We start from the raw sequence: 22,649 nt of genomic DNA on the forward strand, positions 1-22,649 counted from the left end.
AAAGATAAAGTTGCTGTTATTGTTGACTGTTTTGAACTTGAAGCACAGAAACCCTCGGGCCAAACCAATCAGATCCAAGTTTATTCCAACTATAAAAAATATCATTCTGCCAAATATCTGATTGGGATTGCACCACAAGGTTCAATCAGCTACATTTCAGATGCATTTGGTGGCAGGGCTTCAGACAAACACATCATTGAAAATACTTCTTTGTTGTCCAACTTGTTACCAGGAGATGTAATTATGGCCGACAGAGGTTTCAACATTGAAGATGAAGTTCTTTTTTATCAAGCTAAAGTAATAATTCCAGATTTTACCCATGGGAAAAAGCAACTTCACCCACTACAAGTTGAAAATTCGAGAAAAATAGCCTCTGTACGAATTCATGTTGAGAGAGTTATAGGCTTTGTTCGCAGAAAGTTTGGAATTTTGCAGTCTAAAGTGCCTATTGACCTGATGGCAACAAAGCCTGGTGATGATAATCCAGTCATAGACAAAATAGTTCGGCTTTGTTGCTGCATTGTAAATTTACATAAATCCATAGTGCCTATTGAGTAGCTATAGTGCAATTTTTTAGTTTGAAATCAGCATTTATTTTCAGAATGCATGCTTGCAATCTGTATATGTTTACATTACCATAGAAGTTATTCTCAGATATAAATGCACAATTACCTTACTGTAGTTCTTTTTCTTTCGCACTTTATTTATAATAGCATGACGATATCCAACTGATCAGATAAGTTACTTGGTAAATTGATGTGAAACTGTGAACAATATAGAATTTGTTCTTTGCTGGAGATGTCATGCTTTGTATGATGTTGATCAAAATATTTGCTGTTGACAGAATATTGTTAATAATTTTTGCTTATTAACAGGATACTCAAACATGTATAATTGAATCAAATGTTATTGTCATTTGAATGCAAATGCCGTTTGCTTCCTCAGAAGCTAATTCAGAGCAATATTGATGCCAGAGCTTCTTTGTGGATTTTAGATTACCTAACCAATAGTTCTTCTTAGTAATCCATATCAGTGATGTTATTTAGATTGGGATTTTGATATGTTCCTTCTTACCCTGTAATGATTTTTTTTAAGTTATGTTCCGTCAGCAGACACAAAAATTTTCTGAAAAGAATTAATAAATATGCATTTGAATGTGCAAAAGTTCTTGTTTGATGTTAAAGAAGAAAGAAAGAAAAGGTGTGACTGGAGATTGGGGTAGCAAGCAATGAGTGAGAGGAGGTGAAACTGGACACTTAATGAAGGGAGAGGATTGTGTTTCTTATTGAAGGGAGAAGCCACTGCCGGACAGTGTGTTTAATAGGGAGAAGAGAAAAGGATTCGGAGAGAGGTGGACGCTTGTTTAAGAGTAGAGAGCCATTTGCTAGACAGTGTGTCTCACTAGTGTGTAAGAGATCGAGTACATTTTAGTTTGGAGGTTGTGTTAGTCGAAGTGATTGCCAAGACAGTGAGTTTTAATCGTGGATTTTTGTGATTGTGCTAGAAGAGCCATTGCCAAGACAGTGTGCTTCATAATGTGTAGAAGATTCAGTGGAGATATGTGATTGTGTTAGAAGAACCATTGCCAAGAGAGTGAGTTTGAATAGTAATAGATACAAGATTTTGTGTGATTGTGTTAGAGGAGACATTGCCAAGACAGTGAGTTTTAATAGTGTGCAAGGAGTTCGGTGGACTTGGTAAATGTGTTTGACGAAAGGAAGAGCCATTGTTATAGTGACTGTGTTTTCATAGGGTTTTTTATTTATTTATTTATTTATTTTATTAATAAACATAGGCAGACTCGTATAGGCAAAATCGTTTTGTTTATTTGAGTGAAAGAGCACGCAATTGTCCGACTCCGCTGGTGTGCTCGAGAGACGCTAGCGGTGTCGTAACACAAGCCGATATAGAGCCGCTGAAGAAACGCGAAGCGTTAGGGAAGGAAGATGGCGGACAGCGCCTCGTTGCTAACGTGTGTATCACGTGAGTGAAAACGACCCATTATGGCGATAAAGGGGGCACGACAAGGTGCTCGAGTAGTCAAGAAAGTCGTTGACAAAGTCAAACATTCTCCGTTTCTAAAGACGTACATACCAGCTGCTCAGGCAGCACCAGCTCCTCCACTAGGTCCACAACTTGGACAGGTAAAAGCTGATATTTCTTTAAGAACGACCCATGGTCTACTCTAGTTTATAAACTTGACTACGGTTCTACCATATTCATGTATGATGTGCTAATGTTCGTAAGTTTGTGTACCCTAAGAGTTTGCATAAAGTCTGTGTGCATATTATGTAGTAATAATTAAAAATGAAAGGTCTTACTATAGATGAGATAATTTCTTGCATCCGTGAAGCGGTCAGAGACGTTCTGGATGAAGATTTTCATCCACATGTGCGCATTTGACATATTTCCTCATATATGTTAATAGCATTGCGTTACGCACGGTCACTGGATTCGTTACACATTTGTAGAAAAACAGTTCTGCGACCAAAATGCCTGGCTTCCTCACTTTCATCTCTTCGATATCATCGTTAGCTAACCAACAATGATATCGGTACATCAAACACGATAATTAGCAATTGCAGTTCCAGAATGTTGGACACAATTCCTCGCACTGTTTTAATTTAGTTCATCCCCTCTCAAAAGATCACAACCATCATTCCCTCGAATACACTCATAGCATGCACTTCATTTAGCATGCACAACTCTCACACCTTCTCCACAGAAAAAAAAAAATTTCCCAGCTAGTTGACCAGTGCTATTAACATCCATGTAAACAAATCAAATGCTCACATGTTGTGGAAGAAAATCTTCTTCCAGAACATCTCTGACAGTTCTTCAGAACATCTCTGACAGTTCTTGAAAGCCAGATATTATGTCCGAACTGTCTCAGTCACAGAGTTGGCTGACATTTTTGTGTGATTGTTCTTTGACGTTAAAGCAGACAACTCTCCAGCAAGATGTCTTAAGCTCTATTTAGTGTGTAACTACACATAAGAACATAAAGCCATGTTTCAAGGGCTTTCATTGATTGGTTGATCGTTGACCTTGCCAAAGTCAACAACAATGGAATGCAAACGAGCCAGCCGCGTTCCTTATGCTATTCAATTCTGTAGTTACAGAAATCATTCTCGAAGTAATTGTATGACTAGAATGCATTATGTCACTACAAAATGGAATTGTATGTGTAAAATGAATTGGATAGCAGCTTCAGAGTATAACATAAATGAAATATTTTGGTTTTTACCAAGATTTTCTCTCTCTAGCTATAGAATGCATTCAGTAGCTAAAGAATTCATTCTGTCCTTTCAGAATGGATTCTGTAATTATAGAATGAATTGCATAGCTGTTGAACATATTCTATAACTAGAGAGAGACAATTATAGAAAATTTCCTTCTTGGCGCTCCATAAATGCCCAACACTAATATAAAATGATGCCAAAAAAACCCCCACCCCTATCATGCAGTTCTTTAAAGGCAGTTTGTTAACGGCACACAACTCATGCTGGACACTAACATTAACTGGCGCAAAAAATAACCTAAAATATCCCTATCACGTGATTCATTAAAGGCAGTTCATTAATGAAACACAACTCCATACTGGACATTAATATAAACCGGTGTTAAAAAATAAAATATCCCTATCACACATTTCATGAACGGCACACAACTTCACATCTTACCCAACCTTGCTCCCCTCTCAAACATTGATTGTGCCCACTCTCCCCTCTGTGAAAATAACATCAGCCTATGATGCAGTGTGTTACCCTATAATGAAATTGTGCTCGGCATTTATTTAGCTGTGGCATGAAACACAGTTAAATATAGAAAAGTCCTTGATTCAACTTTAGGTGTAACTATTGAGAAATTAAGAAAGAGCAATGGCACACCTTTTAACACATCAGTAATTCATAAATCTGTCACCATATCCCATCAAGTGACCCACTGAGACTCAATGATGCTATGTCAAAGTGCAGAACTTTTTGCAACTGTGAAATAGTCTGATAATAGAGGAAGAATATTAAAATTAGTTTAAACATGTCAATTGATACCTCAGTAGTAATTTTGTAATAAGAAACTTAAAACAATGGTTATAACTTGTATAACGAATATCAAACCCTGGTTTCCAGTATATTAGTGTTACATCACCTTGAGATAACAATTTGTTTTCTAAAAACTCATGTTGCAGAGACAAATTCAGATTGCAGCATTTTGCAAGGAGTTTAATGAAAAGACAAGTAATATCAAGCCTGGAATTCCCTTACCTACAAGGATTAAAGTTAATGTAAGTTATAAAATATGAAGAAGTGGTGTTTCTTTAATAAAATACATGGCAGGTTGATTTGAATCAGTTTTGTGTTTTAACGCAGACATCAAGCTTGATTGCAATAGTGACATGCAGATTTAGTATGTCTACTTTTGGTAATCTGTATCCATTTTTGCGATTTACATTATTTGGAGACAAAACTGCATGAGTAATTTAAGTAATTGAAAGCCTGCATGCAGCTATACTAAAGAATAAATCAACGATAAAATTCCACAATAAAAGGCATCTGTTTTCATCTGATTTTTTTCCAGCCTGATAGGAGTTTTGATATCCAAATAAACAATCCACCTATGACATACTTCCTTCTACAAGCAGCAGGAACAAAAAAGGGAGCAATGAAACCAGGTGAGAAAAAGGATAAATGCTTATATTTCAAGTTCAAGATCATGACCTTGCAGTCCTTTTTTCAATAGAATTAACAAAACTCTAAATTCTTTGTATGGAGAGCGCTGTTTTCTGGCTTTGACTATTGAAGTTCTCAGAAAACCAACCTTCTCTTTTAAGAAACTGTATGACATTTTAAATCACATTGCAATGGACAGAAAAAAGTTACTTGCCTATGAAACTTCAATGTTGAAATAAAATTAGTACAGTTTTTCATAACACTGCTAATTTATACAAAACAAAAGAACCATTTCCTGCTTCTAGCACCTAGGAGAAACAAGGTAACCTGATTATTAATACACTCATCTACAAATGGGTAGTTATTTGTTCAAGGTTTTGATAGAAAACTCCTCCAGTTACTTGAGCATGTAGGTACCTGATTTATCAAAGATGTGAGAAGTCACCAAAAGTGAAAGTTCAAACCCACCCATACTCTAGCACCTACAGTTCAGTGCCATTGGAGCCAGTAGGCTATGAGATTATCATTTTCTGCTACTTGAGGTTTATTTTAGGTGCAAAAAATTGGATTTTTTTTTTCACCTCTTCAATTTTTGTCATTTTGAAATTCTCAGGTGTGTGATAAGGCGGTCTGGTGGCACATTGTCACCAATACAGTGAGGGTTGGCTGTCCAGAATTCAGCTCTTTTATTAGGCACACTGTTCTTTCTCTGCATGAGGCATCTGTTTACAGGACTGGCTGCCTTACTGTGATATAGCTTTAGTTGCTGGCTTGGCATTAAACAGTAATTCCTTCTCTGATGTACGATACAGAAAAAAACAATAGGAAGAACATTTTCAGAAATGTAGATAGAAAAGGTATACCATCATTAACCTGAGTAGCATATAACAGTGCTTAAATCCCACACCCACCCATTTTAAAATTTCTGGTATCGTGAAGGTAAAGAATTTGCAGGAAATGTTTTTATGTGTTAACTTTTGACTTGAACCAACAAAGTTTGAATGAATGCTATGGAAAAAGATATGATCATATCTGATGTATCTGTATTGCAGGTGAGGAGGTTGCAGGAAAAGTATCTTTGAAACATGTCTATGAGATAGCGCTCATCAAATCTAAGGATCCAACTTTTGAGAATGTGTCACTGCAGAATGTGTGCAAGAGCATCATAACTGCAGCCCACTCCTGTGGCATTGAAGTTGTTCCTCGCCTAGAAGAAGACTCTTATAGACAGTTCTTAGAAGAAAGGAAAGATATTGTTAAACAGCAAGAACAACAACTAGAAGAAATTAGGCAAGCAAAGATGCTGAGGTTGTAACATCATCTTGATGTTATGGAATGTTTGTGAGCCATCGATCCATTTATGTGTGTGTAGAGAAATTAGGGCACACAAAAAGATGCAGTTCAATGCTTTGTATTTGGAGGGTTTATTTCTGCAAGTTTTGTGGCTCAACGAACAATTTTTCGGCTTAGTTTCTAAGAGAGCAGAAATAAATGTGTATTTGAATTACACCAGAGTTTCAGTTTTTTCCCCCAGCAGTTTTCAGAAGTAATTGTGAAAATGGAATCCACTTCTCCTTCTCATACCACTGCACACTACCTTGTAAAATTTAAGAACATGAAGGAGCATTCTGGCTGTTGCTCATTCCATTTCGTAAAACAGAACTCTTGCTTTCCCCATGAAATATTTTATTATCCAGGCAATTGCATGTGCCCATAAGATAATAGGAAATTAAAAAAAAAAAGGAAAACTGCTGCAAGATAATCATGAATTCAAATACTGCAAACTATTTTTCTAGCATATGGTTGTCAGACATTATTAACAGGTATGCTAAGCAAATCCATCTCACCTCCAGAACCCGTTAGAACTTAAAGCCAAATGTGTATTAAAATATCTGTCATATCGTATCCTAAAATCTATTTTTAAAATGTATATTGCACATAACACAGAACAAGTCTGTTATATTAACAGGCGAAATCTCCACAGAAAAAGAAAGATGTGTATGATGTGGTACAGAATGTCAAGGAAAAAGTTTTTTACAAAACAAATATTAAAAAACCCTGCTTAGTGACAGGCATACCTGCAGGTTTTAAGACACTCATTTGATGTCTTTGCCTGTTTGATTTCAGTAGATCACAAATACTGCCCTTGAAATAAACAGAATGCAATGAGCTGTATATGGAAGACAGCATTCTTAAAATGCATGCAGTCTCAGAACGTGTAGTTCACATTCATTCGTACCAAACAGTTCATGATAAATGTCTAGAAATGCACTAGGGTTTTCTCTGCAATATCTTTGAACTATGAAATTAAAGGATAATCTTCCATCAACCTAATACTAACACACAGAATGTAAACTTTGAACATGGTACTTCTATGGAATCATTTTGAGGTCCTGCATCAACACAAGTCATTGTAAGGTCAGCATATTTTACCCACATAATATAAAAAATAGTAACAAAAATTGTCAAAAACAGTTTTTGTGCATGAAAACTACAAGTATTTGAAAGCAACAGGACATTATTCTTTAACAATACACTCCACTCTCAATACATTCTGAATCTATGCGAGTTAACAGCATAGACTGAGCCTCTGATATCTACAATCCTGTCTCCTGCTTTGTTTTCTTTACTGCTTCTGCATTGATGCCATTTCTGTGCTAGTCATGTTAATGTACACAACAAAAAATGGACAACTATGTTCCTTACTGTCAATTTCATTACTGCTGCTGTGTAAATATGCATTAAAGCTTACACTTTTGAGTGTTCAACTGCTCTTTGGCCTCATCTGCTGCAAAATGTACCCTTTGAATTATTCTACACACCTGCAAACACTCTTTTTGCCTTCCTATGATGACAGTCCTTAATTGATTATTTTGTTGTGGCATGTTTGAAGTGTACAGCTTTTTTTTCTGCCCTGGTATTGGTTGATTGTTTTGGTGGGAAAGAACTTCCACCTAAAGCTGATTTTGCACTAGGAAGGAAAGTGGGAATTGGTGTTTTACACTGAGCCATCATCTAAGGCTATATCATGGCAAAGCAGCCAGCCGTGTAAACAGATGCCATATCCAGAGAATGAACTTGCCCAAGAAGAGATCTGAACCCAAGACAGTCAATCATTATGCAGAGAGAGAGAAGGGGAAAGGGGGAGAAAACCCCTGACTGCCAATTGTGGCAATAGGTGTCACATACAAAGAGTGGCCCAAAGACCACATTTGAACCCCGAGCTTCTCTCTATAATGGTGATAAGCAAGTGTTTTAACCACTAAACTACCGGGTGCTGCATTTTCTGCCTTGTATTCATGACTGTTAATATATCTGTATATTTTCTATTTGTCTGAATGTGTGCTTTGTGCACTTACCATCTATATTTACATTTTTGTTGTTCTTTGTGCATTAAGCCTTCTGTAATACGGGGAAATGTTCTATAAAAATCTGCTTTATTATAACTTGACAGCAACTCACAGAACACTTATATGAAGGTATTTAGTATATTTGTAAATAAATATAGTTATAGCAGTTCACACCTAAATGCTCAACATAAGGTTCTTTCAAGTCACAAGAATCATAAAGCTGATTTAACCATTATAAAACAAAACCATAAATTAAAGTGACTCAAACAGAGCAACCACTTTTATTTATAAGTAAATTATTTTAAAATAAAAGGCATGATTGGCATATCAGAACTGCTTCTCTGTACTTATCATTTTTGTTAAAAACAAATGAACCAATTAATGCAAGTGCTGGACAAATTACCTACATGATTAAACATACTGATGTGTAAATTTAGTACAGTATAAGGGTGATTTGTCTTTACATTATAATAAAATATTACAGTCCTTTTAGTCACACAATCAGCATAAATAACTGACAGAACTATATAATAATTGTCTTCAAGGGCCTGAAATCAAACAAATGTATATGCACACATGCATATTATCTTCAAACATCTCTCTCCCTCTCACATACAAGCACACATACACTCTTAATCTGTCACACTTTCACCAGAATATTTTACACTTGTCTTAATTTCACAATTTTTTAGCACCAAGCTTCATAGCTCCTCCTCCCTTGCGGGCTTCACGTTTTTCTTGCATCTCTTTTTGTCTTTGCAATCGCTTTTCTTCTCGGTCACGCTTCTTCCTTTCAGCCTCAGAATCTTCTGTAAAATCAGAAATAGGAGCATACCTATCACCAGAAACAGATGGAAGGATGCCTAAAAGCCGCACTAGTTGAGGCCTATGATTAAAGCAAGCCATCTAACTCATCTGCTGAGCCACATTGAGATATTGAAAGGCTCCTCAATAATTAAAACAATCTGTGTAAGTAAACATGTCTCCTAGTTTCAAACCAGAATGAAGGGACAGAAGAACCAAGAATGTTATTTTCAGAACCAGAGGCTATATCAAGAAACATGTTGAACAAATATAAAAACTTTCTCAAAAAAAGAGTTTAAGAAAAAATTATTATAAAGTGGGAGGGAGCACTACATGTAAACTATGCAGCTGTCACACCCACCCACAGAGGCAGTAACCCAGTCTTCTGCATCCCATCCACCGCCAGCATCTTCCCAGCCTCCTGACATGTTACTGATTGGTTTTTCTTCTGCTTCCTCTGGTTTAGACGAGGACTTAAATGTTGATCTAGCAGGGCTCTCACGGAGTGCAGCTGCCCGAGCTGAACTGGACTGAGCGGATACCTAAAATGCCATTTTAATATTTAAACAACGTGAATTACTTTTTTGCTGATAAAAACATCCAGACAATCGAGACCAAGTGCCTCAGGAAATCGCTCTGAATGTCCTGCATGGACCATGAAACCAACAAGTATGTATGGAGCAAATGATGGGCTACCAAGAAACTCTTTTGGCAAAAGAAAAGTGGTACAAGCTGGTCTAGTTTTACCATGTGACCCTGCACAATACTAAGATACTGGAAGGCTGTTGATGCCAACCCAAGGTGGAAACACTAAAAACTGGTTGACAAACATATAACAATGGTCTCAGGGCTTCTGCTTACGCAAAAAATTGCGTACAGTACGCATTAAAAGTTCGGAGGACCCCTTCAATTTTCGTCAATGGGGTCCCATTCAAATTTGGGCGAAGAACAGGGACCCCTTAAAATTCTGAAGAAGGGGTCCCTGGGACCCCAAAGAATTTAGCCTTAGCAGAAGCCCTGGGTCTGACCATACTATGTAGGACAAGCTTACTCAAGACAGACCTAAGTGATGAGCTTTGTCAGCTGCTGTGCCCATTTCTCACAGCTCATGGGAAGGACAAATGGGAAGAAAGAATGACTTGCTGATGATAAGAAGAGAGAAGACTTACCTTGTTGGTTGTGATTAAGGATGAGAAAAACTCCTCCTCCTTGTCACCGCCTCCCCAGTTGTACTGACTTGCTGTAGCCAGCCCACCTTCCACAGGTGCAAACTCATCTCCCCAGCTGTCTTCACTAGGTCCTGTAGATTTCTTTGAAGCTGATGTGCTTGGATATTTGTTCTTCGGGAAAAAAGATACAATGATACAATGCAACTGACAATGCACTCTGCAGGTAGCAGTTTTCCTTATATCAGCACTGTGAGTAATTTACAGGTGAGAAAAAGGAAGAAAGCAGGACTTTGAACAAAAATATTTTTTAAATATTGCAATATAAAATTTTGGCAACTCCTTTGATGTGATTAAATTGTAATCCTTGTCACTGAACAGTCCCAGCAAAGCATTTATGTGTCAATAAAGGAATGTTTTCCAAAATATCTTCATGGGCCTATGTTCATATTTGAGTATAGTGGTACCTCAACTCACAAGCATGGTTGGTTCTGAAAGACTGGTCAAGTGCTGAGCACATTTTTTCTATAAGAAACAATGTAAATGTATTTTAATTGGCTCTGGTGCCCACCAATAGCTAACTACCTTCTACTATTGATAATATTGTAGAGTGTAGCACATGTAAAAAGATGGTTTGTTTCTGGATATCATTTTTTATTTATCCACACCAATAACAACTTCTCCATTTCTTCCGTTACTTGAGACTTTTGTTTTGCTACTGCTTTCACTACTATAGCTGTTTTGATCGTCACTTTATGTTTCAGTATTGTTGATATCCTTTACAAGTTTACATAACCATACCATACTGAATGGCTAATTCAGATACATGCCACTCTCATACCTGGCAATAATATTTTTTTCTAATTCAGTTGTTCTTCTTACCGTTTTGGTCTTTCCTTCACTTTTAGTAATTGCTCTTTGGGTGCCATGATGACTGTATGGGATAAGTATATATGTATATGTATAAATATTCCCCTCTCCCCCTCAAAAAAAAAACAACCCAACAAAACAAACAAACCTAGATTGAGAACACAGCAGAACAGGTCTTTACAGCTAATTGTGACATCTCATGAAGGTTTTAGCATGATGGTCAAGAACCGTGCAAGAAAATATTAGTTGAGGACCGAAATGTTTGAGCACTGAGCAGTTTGAGCGCCACTGTGTAACATGGCAACTTTTCGCTGTCGTGCTTCATTACATATGATGGAAATTTTATGCAATACTAATTTATAGATGGCACCACATGCATGATTAAGCTATGTGGTCTTACATTCTCCATGCCAGTATCATCAATGCTTCCCCAGTTGTCATCATCATCCCATCCATCAACATCAGTCGTACCTGAAGTTCTGGCATTTGATATCTTTGAAGTTGGATCAGGCTGCACTTCCTGTTCATAAAAATGAATTAAAAATTTTTTTTCACATCAAAGAACATCAAAATTTTTTATAATGATATAAAAAAAAGTACTCCAAAGATATAAAAGTGCATATCATAAATAATCCTGCATGTGTCCTTTGCTACAATCAACTATAGTCTCTTCATCTAAATATGACCACTTGTCTCTGTTTCACGTTGTGAGCTTCCACACAATCTTGACTTCCATCATTAAGGGTTGAATCAACTAAGAAAAGTTTCTTCAATATGACATTTTGCTGTAAACTGTTTCTACTTGTTTTGATTTTTTGGCCAGCCCAGCATTAAAAGCTTCATATTATTCTGACCTTTTGTTGTTTTACTTATCTTTTCACTCATCTTCTCACCTCTATGTCACCCCACCCTTCTTCGTCCCAGCCTCCAGATTGCTCTGCTGGTTCATCATCTTGTACTGTGTGCAGTCGGTCTTTCCCTGTACCACCTGTTGATGACGGTGTCTTAATGTCACTGGCATCTTGTTTTTTCTGCTGCATTACATCTGTGTTCGGTTTTATATCTGCACCTTTAAAAAAAAAATCAATCATTAAAATTCTTTCAGAATTTTGAAAATTTTTTTAACTCTAAGTTTTCTGTTTAGTTCCTAAAATAAACTACAGCTTTGTATTCATTAAAATTTTTCTACATCATTGAAATTAGCATTCTAAATATGTGAAATATGTCAAATATAATGTTTCAGAATGAAATGTCACTTTGATTTCTAAACTTTCTATCCCTTTATATATACATGTAAATAAAATATTTATAATATTCATGTGCATGCATACAGGAAATGTGAAGAAAACTGGAGTACATGGAGAAAAACAGTGACAGTCGGCCTGTGACCAGGTGTTACATCCACAGAGAGATGTTTCAGACACAAGATCAAGCCCACAACACCCAATTATCAGTGCTATGGTGCCAGGCAGTTTTAGCCACTATACCACATCTACAAAACAACATGCAACACTCACTGTGCACTGAAGAGGGTCTTGGCTTTGTAGCACTGTAGATTTTGGATGTGAGAGATGTCATTCCTGACACAGCCCAGCCTGCCCAGCCCGATGCCAACATAGCAGAGGCACTTCCTCCTGCCATTACCTCATGCTCTGCACAAGATTCCAGAAAAACAGTAGGTAAGCAGACATAGCAAATACCAATTTTCTTCTAGTCTACTCATAAGTAAGACAGACTAATACTGTTGTTTGAAAGTGAGATGAAATACCTACCCATTTCTTCCAGTAACTCTGGATTCTCAGACAGCTTTTCTAGTTTATCCAAAAATCCTTTTATAGCTCTAAAGGCCTGGGGGAAAAAAAACAAACATCATCATTTAGATTTTTCAGATTATTTATAGATTAACAGTTTAATAAATGCATATTACATTTGCTTTTTACCAAGCAAACCTGTGAGATACAGCACTTATCAATGTTATAAGAGCTTTCCAAAATCATAAAGCTTGAAGCCTGGCATTACCTGATCTCTAACTGTCTTTTCTACATCTCGTGTCATGGTACACAAAGCAGGAAGAAGACGATTGGCTACTTCTGCCATGTGATAATAGTTCTGTGTTGCTGCCATTGCCAAGATACCAGCCTGTCTTGCTGGAGGGAAAGGATCTTTGAGTGCTCGAAGGAATGCAGAAATCAATATTTTTTGTCGTATCTGTGACAAAATTTATAGAGGAAGAACTATCTTAAGATTTTGCTTCCTGCTAAGCATTAACATTTTCTTATTGTAATAAATTTAGCAAAGCAAAATTAAAATTATAAAAAATTCAATAAATTACTTGAACACAAAATACTGCTGTTCTAAATTCCACAGGATACAATGAATACTCAATCATTTATGGATGCTGATAAGTGTTCAAGCAAAAATAAAATAAGTAATGATGATAAAGAAATTGTACACTTACACTTGGATATAAGTTACAGGCAATTTTTCCTAGGCATACAGTCGTATTCGTTCTGATGCCACCCTGATGAAAATAATTTTAAAATAATCTTTTCATTTATTATTACTAAATCAATAACACATGCTAATGCCTCCACTCTTCTGGAACACTTCAAAAGTACTTCTTTTGAAAATAAATCAGGTAACTCTATATAAAATAAAAGCATAAATTTGCTTTATTCACTTCTATTTTTTAGCAGTGGTTGCTAAAACATGATCAATTATACAATAGAATCATATGCCAAAGAAAAACTGATTATGTAACTAAAATATTACTAACCTGGTCATCTTTTGCCTGAAGCCGAGCGAAGTGTTTCATGAGTTCTTCATTGAGATTTTTATAATTTAATTTGCAGGCAAGGTGTAGCATGGCCTAGAAAATTCAGAATTAGCCTTCATATTTATTTATAAATAAATAATTTAAACTGAATAGACTGGATTAGAACTGCACAATGCTGACAACCTGTCAAAGGGACATCATTTGAGGTGAAGAAGAGGGAAGGAAGAAAGAAAATGATATTTTTGCATCCCTGACACTGACATTGGCAAAGGAGGTCATTCTGATGCCAGCTTCTCAGAGTTTTGTATCAGGGTTCAGAATCATAATAAACCAGTTCAGATTACAAAACCTTTAAACTATCTGATCTTCCTATTCACTGTAACAATACTAATAAATGGTGATGAATATGTTTCTAGAATTTCCCTCTTCAAACAACAAATTATATCAATACCTTTACTGTTGATTCTCGGACCATAGGATTTGTGTCCATGAAGCCACCGAGTATATGAGGGAAGATTTGGTCATTTACCACCGCGCTGGACAAATGCTCCACAAAAAACTCAATCTGATACCAGCAAACAAAGCACAAAACATATAGTAAACAACTTTGTGCTCTCAAAGCTGCCAATGCTTGGAAACTGTAAACAAACTAAAATAACACATCACAGCCTAGTACTGTGCTTAAGGTTCTTTAAGGGTTTCAATGATCGTTCATTTCACTTAAATACAAAGTACCTTAAAAGCAACACATCAATCAATATCTTCAATTGAAGTCCAAACCACAGCTACATCTTTAGTAAAACAAGCTGCATCCAAGACTAAAAGCAGCACACAAGAGACTAATCATTTTGAATGCTTTTGTCGTCTAGAATTCTCTTCTTCAACATTTTATATAAAGAAAAGATCAATATGCTTTTTATGCTTGCAAACATAAATTTAAAGATGTGTTTTTGCCTAAAAGAAAAATCAGTGCTAACCTCAAGTATTATTGGGTGTAACCTCAGCTTGAGTATTGCTTCAGGTAATGTTCCATTACCATATGACAGCAACAATTTTTGCTCCATTTTTCGGTAGGTGGGGGTGGGGGCAGAGAATGTAATGGTAAGATTATTAAGAAGATTATTGGCTCACAGAACTTTTGACTGGGTCATGCTTAGGAATGCATCTCCCGCTTAACTCTTTTTCTCTAGTGTGATGCCACAAAACAAGGGTGCATTTCCAAAAAGATGGACCATTTAAAATTGGCCTGATCTGAAAGGACTGTGCTGCAATGAAACAGACTACAAACCAGACCTGCTGGAGCAAGCTGACACGGGTAGACCTGTCGGTTGAGGAAAAGAGCTTGACAACACAGGGGACAATTTTACGTTGATATTCGTCTTTGTCAAGGTGTTTCCCAATCTGAAAATAAAGGATTATCAATGCACAACTTATTGATAGTCTTAAAAGATTAAGAAAAATTAAGCTTTACACCTTAATTGATGAACTAAAACATAGTACTATGCCCAGAAAATAAATAAATAAAAATATTATTTAATGAAAATACCAAAATATTGAGCATAGAGAGTAAATTCTTCTAACATGACCAGAAAGCTGTGATCTACCTTAAGCATGGAAGGAAGAACTGATGACCCAGCATTTCCATACTCAAATGCATTGAGCAGCTGTGGCAAGATCTTATTACGACACATCTGAGGTGGGAACGAATCCAGTGATGGTGTAAGACCCGCCAAAAATTTATTTTTTTCTGACTGGTCTTTGATCTATTAAAAAAGAAAATAAATTTGTTGTATTTGTATCAAACTGACATAAGCTGAAATCTGAAGAAAATTACTAATTACAAAAGATCCTGAACTTTCACCCAATATTTTTCTACAATACTTATTAGATGGTTTGACTATGAGGAGATTAGAGGCTACAACTGCTCTTTGATCAAAGTTATTACTACCCCTGTTGGGGTTAACTCTTTTCTTACATGGTTTTTCTGAAGAAGAAAACACAACCACAGTGACTGATTTGCACACTGTTATGCAAACTGGGTAGTGTCCCAAAACACTTCCGCAGTGCAAAAATAAATGAATGAATATGAAAATAAGGTCTTGGTTTCTTTAGAGATTTTTTTAAAACTACGAATTATTTCTCTTTTGGTTATATTTGAAAACCTGTAATGAGCCAATCAGTCAAGAGCCATGTCTGAGATGGTTGCCAGTTATTCAATTTCCCAACAGCCAAAAATGACAATAGTAATATTTTATTTCTAATGAATACTCCATAAAATATTCAATTGCTTTACACTTTATGTTTGTATATATTGTGTATATTTTTTTGTTTAATTTCTGACCTGTAACCTACAATCATGAGAGAAGCTTTCCACTTCATACAGTTACTGTCTTTCATTTGAATGTAACATAAGAAAACAAAAATACAATTTTGAGAATGAATTCTGCTTCTCTGGCACTGTGGAGGCCAATCACAACAGGACATTTCCTTCCTTTTCAAGTGGTTGTTTCTTCCCTCTGCCTGACATTTATTTTCTTATGGTCATGTCATCTGGTACAATCAAAGAAGAAATAAAATTCTAAGACTAAATTCTCATTCTTCAAAACTTATCAGATATCACAACATCAAAGCTATCACGACCTTCCCATTCTTTGGGCAGAGTGTTTGTAGAAAAAAACTGTTTGTTGGCCTTGTGTTTAACCTTTTATGCTGTTAGAGGACAGTTGCTCACCTGACTAGTGGAGTACTCGGCACACCAGGCATGTACCAGCTCACTGTCAGGGAGACCACTTTTCAAAGGTTAAAGAGCATAAAGATCATAAAACAGAGTCAATGATTGTTTTCTTTACTATAGGTACTACAGATGTAAATATTGGAACACATTGTACTTCATGCCACCACTACTATTTTAGTGTTCAGTTGTTTTATTTTTCATCTGTTTTGAATGAGTAAACAGTCCTGGTTGTGACAGCTTTTGCTGCACCAGGTGCATCCACCCAATTGCTATATAAGCTAAAAGATAAGAATAAGGTCAGCTGTCTGTGGGGGTGCTTGATAGTGTTATAGTTGAAATGCTTGTCACTACTGCAGCGAGAAGCACTGGTTTCAGATTTCACCTTAGGATATTCTCTGTATATAACACCTGTTCACATGGCCAGCTCTCAGGGGTTTTCTAAGAATCTGTGGTTTTCTCCTCTTGCAGGTAAAAATCATCTCTAGATGGAAGAACTTCCCCACCAAAACAACCAACCGACCAACTGACCAACCAATTAGCTCAGCAGTTTTTTTCACCAATCCCTCTTATGCAGGTGTGGGGAAGGCTGGAATGGTTGTCTGGTAAGTATTAAAGAAAGAGAATTTACAAGGAAAGTTTCATTTCTTTGTTACCAGAAGACCCAACAAAGAAGAAAATGACAAATGACTATCAGGAGATAGACTCACCTCTAGACTAGCCAACATGACTACAGCAATTTTAGGCCGTGGAATGTGGTACAGCCAAGATGGGGCTGACCAAACAGACAGATTACAGAGACAGAATGCACTGAAAAATCAGAAAGCCACAAACGGAATGCATAGCATTGACTAGAGTCACATTCTAATGGAAGGCCAGCAGCTAGTAGCCACTACCTGCATCTGTACCTTGAACAGGCAAGATGATGATGAAGACAACTATTCATAAGCATTCATGATGTCAGACAACCAAGAAGGATATGTGAAGAAAGGTGCCTAAGATCCAACTGAAGAGGAAAGAACAGGCAGGACACAGAAGATGAGACCTACAAAGTTAACTTCTCAAAGTCCTCACCAGATTTTGCATAGCCACTGGTTTGACCTGCAGTTTGGTGGCTGCTGGGATCACCGCGCATTGAGCGCATCTTTGTGATGCGGATACTAACGCGTTATAAAACTTCATCATCATCATCATCATCATCATCATCATCATAAGTAGGGTTTAGGTATCAAACCATTATCAACATAACCCAGCTGATTTTTTTGTTTTGCTTGAAAAGATGTGTCAGTCAGAAGGTGCACTGATCTGTTGTTAGGAATTGTAGGTAGTTGAAATCAACCAACAGGGCCTGTCCTGTTCCTGCTCACAGGACTGACTGCTATTATATAGCCTTAGTTGCTGTCTCACCATAAAACACCAATCTTCTCCTTTCCCCACTTCTGTTGTGAGATAAACAATGTGAACCTGAATGTCCCCAGAAGGGAGTAAATAAGGTTAGTGACAGCTCTGAAACAACCATAGAAGGCTGAAAAACACAGGAGAAATAGAACAAAACTGCAAGTGCATCCCTACCTGTGGCAGCTTGTCCCTCTAAACCTAAGTCCATTTAATCTTTAACCATCCAGTGAAAATTTCACAGGAGTGGCACGACATGCACAGTGGGTGCTAATTTGTGGAAGATCTGGCTTGATGACTGCTTGAACAAAAATCCTACAAGTTTATATAGTCAATAAAAGAACAGCAGGTGTAAGCTGAAAAATGCAGGCAGTCACGCAGTAGGCAGGTAGGATGACAGCAAAGTGATAATGTAACATATCTTTGAACCAAAAGAAAAGACTGCTGAATTCCTTCTTACAAAACCTTATTTAGCAGTCAGATGCACCTTGGTACAGTGAAGCCTCTCACGACTGGGAATGCTAACCCCGCTGACTAGAAGCAGCCATTTGTTTGCCGAAAGAGCAGTTTTAGCCCCTGAGCTCCTAACAGGTTGTCTAGCTCAGTTAATGAAAAAATATTCTGCAAGTTTGACAAAAAAACCAAACAAACAAACAAACAAAAAAGTAATGAGCACAACAATATTGTTTTGAAATCATTCAAAATCATCAGTAATCACTAATAATTACACTAATAATTTCATTGTATTCTCACAGAATGTTATCACATGTGTAATCCAGAGTTCCTAAGGCAAAATTTTCATTAAAAAATCTCTTTACCTGAATTTCTTCCAAGAAAAGCATGGTCTCAACAAAAGAATTATTCATGAAGCCACCCTTCTTCCTGCACTCTTCAAGAAGATTTCCTGGATTTGGTCGTGATTTGGGGTTGGCACTGACTAGCTCACAGTAGTTTGATATAAGGTTTTTTGGAATCTGTTTCCAAAATACAAGTCTTTATCACTAAATGATGATTCACAGGGGAATAGCCATTGACCAAAAATAATGTATGACCTTCTTTGGAAAAGGGAGCACTCAAGCAAACTTTTGTTAGGGTCAGACAAAACATGGGATTAGTATATACACACACATAGACAAATATAGCACACTCTGCTTTATTGGATTTCTCTGACATAACTGAAGAATCTTCCAACAACACTTATGCAAGTGTTAGATTTTTATATTACAAACTCCACTATCCTCAAGATAAATAAAATTTATTAGGCAGCAACCACAATCCTGCTGCCTGGTGCAGCAAATGTTAATAGTGAATAAACTTTCACAAATTTTATAAATTACTCTACAATTTCAGCGACAAAGCCTAGACATAGGCAATAATTCATAAATAGTATGAAGTAACCCTCACCATGCCAAGACTCTTAAGTGACGACGTTCGTGGCAATGTTCCATTGAAAACTTCCCATATAAGACAACCAAGTCCCCACATATCTGATGCCCTATAAAAATGTTAACATATTTATTAGATTGTGGCTGATCAAATCACACCAAAACCAGAAAGGCCAAGTTATGTATTTTATGTAATGTTGAAGAGTTAAAATATATAAAGCAAAACAGATATATTGTTTACCTTATAAAATAACAAATCTGAGAAAGAATTTAAAGGCAGTTTAAGTTAAATCTAAGCAAGAAGAAACCATAAGTCTTCAAACTTTAAGGATGTTAAATGGATGCTTGCTTTAAAGCATGATATATAGATTCCTCAAGTGCATTATGCCACATGCATACTTTAAGAAAGCTTGTCTTATCTGTCTGCATTCTAATTCACTGACCACTTGTTGCCCTGGATTTTCTTTCCTTCTGTCTTTTCTGGAGGGTCATACTTTTGTAAAGACGGAAGTATTTTTGTTGGAGGCACACTATCAGGGCCCTGTGCAGGGTACATGTAGTCCACACCCCCTAACTTCCACTCTCCCGCTGCATCAACAAAGATGGAGGCCATGCACACATTGTTGTGGATCAAGTTGCAGTCATTCACCAGGAATGCTAATCCTTTCTGTTACAAAAAATAATATCCTTTACAACACATTTGTGGGATAAGTAAAAAGCAAAAGAGAAAATATTTCAAATACAAATGTGATCATCTTATAATGATATATCTTTATTATGTATGCATGCCAGTTAAATCATAAATAACCTGAGCACAATTTCTAACCTGCATATCTGTGCGACTTCTATAATACATGTGATATAGATAAAAATTAACTGAAAGAATCTGTAATCGCAAAACATATTTTTTATACACCCGAAACTTAAACGTTTATATTGACATACCACAATCTGATGTAGTCCCCATGATATTGCTAGCTCATTATGACTTTCACTGTTGTTTTGAAGATATATCTCTAGTGGTGTAATTGGCTCTGTAGCTAGATATATCACCTTATCTGTCTGGAAAACAAACAAAAGTTGAACAGGAAAAAACATGCAAATACCCTCCAGCAAGTCCTAATGTTACTACAGTTTATTAAAAGAAAGGTTGCTGCAAATAAGCACATTAATGTGATATATGTGTGTGTGTGTGAGAGAGAAAGAGCAACAAGAAGAGACTGTATGAGAAAAAGAGAGAGGCAAAGAGACTGGTGTAGTTACCAAATTCAAGTACTCTGAACTAAAAATTACTCCAAAACCATGTTGATTCTCAGCGCAAAAATTTGCTCAACCTTTATGAATGTGTTTATCACCATGTTTAAATTCTTTGTATTATTCCACTTGTATTATTTTCACATATAAACTGGCATTTAGTAAGATCTGTGGTGATATGACCCATCTTGATGTGGTAGCCTATTTCATGACACCCATTTTTTTTATCCCATTTACTAACCTTCCTGGATATTTAGTTGTTACAAAAAGAAGCTTGAAGCAAATTTAGCTAAGAAAATATGAAGTTTACTCGTATGTATGTTGAAAAACAAAAATAAGTTTTAGGATAAAAATCCATGTGTCTAGAGAAAAAGATCTGTGCTGAAGAGGCATGACTCTGGTGAGTTCAAATAGGTTAATTTTGAACTTCATAATTAGTCACAGTTTGAAGAGAAAGTTGCCAAAAAACCAAACACTGGCACCAGAGAAGAACAAATTTATCCCATGAACTAATTGGTGAGCAAAGTATGATATTTAATAACACACCTACCTCCACACTATCAAGAAAGGTCACCACATTTGGGTGCCTTAATGTCTTCAGTCTCTTGGTAGCTCCTTTGGCAGTTTGTACCTGTTTAAACAATTAAGTTTTATGATGATTCTTCCCATGCTTAGATTTACAACATAGCCTGTTTTAGTCATGCATCAAATCCTTACATGACTGTAGTTATCCAGTGACCTTTTTAGTTGAGTTTAGTTAGTTTGTTTATTCCTTGTTGCTCCCTTGACGAGCACAGGGCTGCCTTTTTATTTGAACTGATCACTAATCATTACAAATCAAGAAACATTCATATTCAAGACAGTTAATTTTTTCCACATACATACCCAGCTACTTTTAAGCCTAACCAGGTGATTTTCAGATAGTTTAATACAGCTTCAATTTGTTTATAACTTCAAGCAGGATCAGAAGAAATAGTGACCAATGTCAGTGATATGTTTCTCAGGCAGCAAGTAACTTCAGCCCAAAACCCCATCAATCTTGACCTAGAGTCAGATGAACCTATAACTTTGTACAGAGCATAGTCACCGCCCACATCAGGAACCACTTCTTACAAATTGAAGTAATGCAAGCTCATCTAGTTCAGCCATGTGACCTGGCACAGTACACTGTCTAAAGATGTGTTTTATGGTGCCTTGGAGGGAAAAATGCCTGACGCTAAGGTGGACAGAGGAAGAACTGGATGGCAAACGTGAAGGAAAAGACTGGTTGGTCCATGCGGGACCTGCTGATTGTCCTTCAAGACAAGCCAAGAGGTGAGCTTTGTCAGCTACTGAATTTATACAATGTCCCCCCCCCCCACTCCCTATGACAAGCACCAGTGTCATCAATTGCACCAATCAACAGATGATTGTATGCATGTAACAGAAAATTACAGACTTCAAGACTTAACTAGCAAAGTCTGTCTCTAATAATCAAATCAGCTTTTAGCAGTGGCCTAGTCAATTTAACTGTGGTCATTTTACTTAGTCGACTTTGAAATGACACGAAATGGTCTAGATGACCCCACCCCTCACCACCTTAACTCAAATCAGTGTCAAAGTGAGGGCTGATAGGACAAATGACGTGTGCATCCACGATAAGTAATAACGAAGAATTTTCATTTTGAAAGTGGTATTTTAAATAAATATTTATTAAAAATGTGTAGTGTTTCACCAAGTATTTTCTTTACAGAAAAAAAGAAAACAAAACAGTCGTCTGCAAAAAAGAATTCTATTACTACCAGAGATTCATTGGCTCCTTTAACTTCGAAAGCGAAGATGGAAACGGCTTCACCCGATCCCTAAAATGACAACAAAAAAAATTCATTATTCACAAGAACATCCATACAACTAGTCATCTGTAATAAGAAGAATGGAAAAGCGTAGAAACGAAAGCACTGTAGAAATATTCATCACAGTACCTTCTTTTTCCCGTTGTATAGTGTCCACAAAGATTTGTCTTCCAAACCAAGAATTTTTTCTCCGATGTCATAATTAAAATCTTTTATGGGATCTCTACTGAAGAGGCCCCACATATTTGGAATCTTCGATAATCAACTTTTGAAAACAAGACAACCAGCAGACACTGACGTAAACTCAGCTTTCGTGTCAAACGCATGTATACAACGGAAGATGCTAGACTAATTTTTGGCTGTTGCAAAATATAATTCGTCTTTTTAAAAATTACATTTACATAGTTATAATAAAG

General features: G+C 36.6%; 2 protein-coding genes across 2 annotated transcripts; one reads left to right on the top strand and one right to left on the bottom strand.

Annotated features, from left to right (window-relative positions):
- Window positions 1-1,978: 1,978 nt before the first annotated feature.
- LOC112569846 (39S ribosomal protein L11, mitochondrial-like) lies at window positions 1,979-6,179 on the top strand. Its single transcript, XM_025247873.1, has 4 exons — window positions 1,979-2,144; window positions 4,190-4,285; window positions 4,579-4,672; window positions 5,723-6,179. The coding sequence occupies exons 1-4, from the start codon at window positions 2,004-2,006 to the stop codon at window positions 5,983-5,985; spliced, it is 594 nt and encodes a 197-aa protein (XP_025103658.1). The 5' UTR covers window positions 1,979-2,003; the 3' UTR covers window positions 5,986-6,179.
- A 154-nt stretch (window positions 6,180-6,333) lies between these two features.
- On the bottom strand, window positions 6,334-22,580 carry LOC112569843 (N-terminal kinase-like protein). Its single transcript, XM_025247866.1, has 20 exons — window positions 22,363-22,580; window positions 22,183-22,242; window positions 20,952-21,032; window positions 20,093-20,209; window positions 19,591-19,814; window positions 19,167-19,257; window positions 18,581-18,736; window positions 15,241-15,399; window positions 14,930-15,037; window positions 14,088-14,201; window positions 13,637-13,729; window positions 13,319-13,381; window positions 12,880-13,068; window positions 12,633-12,708; window positions 12,378-12,512; window positions 11,754-11,929; window positions 11,261-11,380; window positions 9,994-10,164; window positions 9,186-9,366; window positions 6,334-8,829 (listed from the first exon to the last, which is right to left on the bottom strand). The coding sequence occupies exons 1-20, from the start codon at window positions 22,474-22,476 to the stop codon at window positions 8,699-8,701; spliced, it is 2,559 nt and encodes an 852-aa protein (XP_025103651.1). The 5' UTR covers window positions 22,477-22,580; the 3' UTR covers window positions 6,334-8,698.
- Between the last annotated feature and the right edge of the window lie 69 nt (window positions 22,581-22,649).

Source organism: Pomacea canaliculata, linkage group LG8 (genome assembly GCF_003073045.1).
Source record: "Pomacea canaliculata isolate SZHN2017 linkage group LG8, ASM307304v1, whole genome shotgun sequence".
Classification (NCBI taxonomy): Eukaryota; Metazoa; Mollusca; class Gastropoda; order Architaenioglossa; family Ampullariidae; genus Pomacea; species Pomacea canaliculata.